This window comes from Microtus ochrogaster, chromosome X (genome assembly GCF_000317375.1).
Source record: "Microtus ochrogaster isolate Prairie Vole_2 chromosome X, MicOch1.0, whole genome shotgun sequence".
NCBI classification, from domain to species: domain Eukaryota; kingdom Metazoa; phylum Chordata; class Mammalia; order Rodentia; family Cricetidae; genus Microtus; species Microtus ochrogaster.
The window spans coordinates 25,377,335-25,380,381 of NC_022026.1; the positions used below are offsets into that span (position 1 = coordinate 25,377,335).

General features: G+C 36.3%; 1 protein-coding gene across 2 annotated transcripts in view; it reads left to right on the top strand.

Annotated features, from left to right (window-relative positions):
• Positions 1 to 3,047, top strand: part of Ophn1 (oligophrenin 1) — a 351,260-nt gene that overhangs the window by 272,077 nt on the left and 76,136 nt on the right. For both annotated transcript variants that reach the window (XM_005358630.3, XM_013350521.2), the window contains exon 16: positions 1,689 to 1,773. In XM_005358630.3, the coding sequence (XP_005358687.1) occupies positions 1,689 to 1,773 (85 nt within the window). The remainder of the gene's footprint in view (positions 1 to 1,688; positions 1,774 to 3,047) is intronic.

Genomic DNA, 3,047 nt, shown 5'->3' on the forward strand with positions numbered 1-3,047 from the left:
AGAGAGAGAGAGAGAGAGAGAGAGAGAGAGAGAGAGAGAGAGAGAGAGAGAGAGAGAGAGAGAGAGATACAGATATGTTTTCTGATGATTCCTTCCTGCATTTGCGCTTTGGCATTTATTGTTTTTGTTAGTTTTGGGAAATTCTTAGTTGTTCATTTTTTTCTGTTCTTTATTTCTCTTTTTTTTCTTTCCTTTTCCCTTCTTTCTTCCACCACCACTGGGAATTGAACTCAAGGCCTTACAGATGCAATAAAAGCACAGTGCTACTGAGCTCCATCCAAAAATCTCTCTTTTATCTGTTGCATCATCATGGTGATTCTTATCACATGTATATTATACCTTTCATAGCTTTAGAATTTTTTTTTGGTTTGTATTTCAATTTTAGAAGTTCCTATTGGCATTTCTTCAGACTCACTGATGTTTTGCTGAACCGTGTTCAGTTTTGAAAGGCATTCTTCCTATTACAGTTTTTCTGGATTTTTTTTTAGCATTTAGTTTTATGCTTCTTTAGATTTTGAACCTACTGATTTATCCATCTCCTCGTTTATGTTATCCACTTTTGTGTAGTATAGTCCTTAGCATTAATCACATGTGTTTTCAGTCACTGAGTTCATATTTCCAAAACATGTCAAAGTGTGGTTTTTATCTTGCTTCTGCATCTTTGAGCTGTGTTTTCTGACTTTTTGTAAGCTGGACATGACAATAATAGATTAAAAAATAGTGGAGGTGCATGTACCTTTAGTATGGAGCTTTATGTGTGACTCAGGTTAAATTGCGTTTTTGTCTTTCCTCTAGCTTTGGTTTGCCATAGAGACTTAGTGAATTGTGCTGTTCTTTTAATCAGAATGGGTCCTGTGCAGAAGGACGTGGTGGTAAGGTGTCATGGTAGGGGGAAGTGTTCCATAACTTCTGTGATTCTTTGTCTACTGCCCCCCTGGGCTGTGACCTTTCTCAGCACCTCTCAGTTTATTTTTGGTGTTACTTTTAAGGAGAGACATATGGGTATGGAGTTGAATGCTTTCTTCAATATCCGCTTCATTTAGACTATGGTAAACTGTAGTAGTTGGAGTATGGTAAAATAGTTCTTGTTATGCCGCAAAGCTCCTGCCGTGTGCTTACTTTTCTACTACCTTTACTAGAAGCATGAATTAGTGAGGGGATTTTTCTTTGTTTTCTTCTCTGGAAAACTGATAACATTCTCAAGGTAAAGCTACTAGGGAACGCAAACCGGAAGTATTCTCTGATGGGATTGGGCCACTCAGTTTATAACTCTGAAACTCATACTTAATGGGTCTTAGCATTATTTTATTTACAGATTAGCTTTTCCTGGGCTGGGAATGGTTTTCATGGCGTTTCTGCTCTTGAGCTTCTGCCAGGGAGTGCTTCTCAGTTTGGCAGCAACAGGTTTCCTCGCCATCTCCAAACTTTGGTAATCTAAAGTCGTTCAGTTTGTTCAGCATTTTTTTTCTCATAGGGTGTCTAGAAGAGATGAGTTCCAAATTTCTTACATACTGAGACAGAATACAAGATGATTTTTTTTAAATGAAAAGATTTCTTTGTGTAAAGTTTTGGTCTCTTGAAAATGTATTTGAGTAACTAATTAATTTACCTCTTCTTATAGAAAAAGGTAATGGGTAAAATCTGTTGGAAGATTATTTTTTTGTTTCATTTTGTTTTGTTTTCCTTAGATCCAAAATGCCCAGGAGATGTCGATTTTCATAATAGTGACTGGGACATTAAGACAATCACAAGCTCCTTAAAATTCTACCTCAGGTATGTTTTCTTCAATTGGATCTTGACTTTTTATAATTGAGGAAATTTGTCTAAGAGGATTTCTGTTTAATAAGATGTTTTTTGTTTGTCTTTGAGACATGTACTAACTATGTAGCTCAGGCTGGACTGGAACTAGATACAATCATCCTGCCTCAGTCTCCTGAAAGCTAAAATTATAGACATTGGCCACCACCTCAAGCTCTTGAAAACTTATCTTTAATATGAGGATTTGATTTAGAAAGCATTTGTTACTGGAAAAGTCCTTTACAAAACAGTATTATTTAAAAGCACCCTCTTGTGGCTATAGCTCAGCAGTAGAGTCCTCACCCCGAGAGAGAAAGAGAAATAGAATATGGCTATACCATATTTCCATCTCTTTACCCATATAAATGGAAATATAAAAGAAAATACAAAGTTGGAGATAAATGAGCAACAGCAATAAGAAAAAAGATAAGCAAAATTTGGGGATATATAGTGCTGATAAAATTAATGTCTTATTTATAGGCATAAGTAAGTATATGTTATTTAAAATATGTTTGAATATGTATATATAGACATGTATATTTACATAATTCAAAGACTATATACACACATACATATTATGTACATATCCATTGTTTTTTTTTGAGACAGGCTCTGACTTTGCCTGCTGGACTGCAACTCTCTGTGTAGATCAGGCTGGCCTCCATTCACAGAAATCTACTTGCCTCTGCCTCTGTGCTGCTAGGGTTAAAGGTGTGCATTGCCACCAGAATAGCACTACCTTCAGTTACCCTCTACCATTCTTTATGATCTATAGCATACACTATAGTTTCAAGTTCAAGTGTTCTCTTTTCCATTTTTTGTGGTCTTTTAGCATTAAGATAGATGTTTAAACTCTGTACCGTATCATTATTCTAAACAGCTGGGTCATGATATTACTGTTGAATGACCTTCCACTGTAGCATCATCTTGATGTGGTTCTAATTTCATATAACTATGAATGCTATGTTCAGAAACATGTCTATTCTTTTTTATATTCTTTTTTCTTGATTTTATTGAGCTTACATTTTTTTGTCTGCTCCCCTCCCTGTTTCTCCCCTCCCCTTCAACCCTCTCCCATGGTCCCCATGCTGCCAATTTACCCAGGAGATCTTGTCTTTGTCTACTTCCTATGTAGATTAGATCCACATATGTCTCTCTTGGGGTCCTCATTGTTGTCTAGGTTCTCTGGGATTGTGATTTGTGGGCTGGTTTTCTTTGCTTTATGTTTGGAAACCACCTATGAGTGAGTA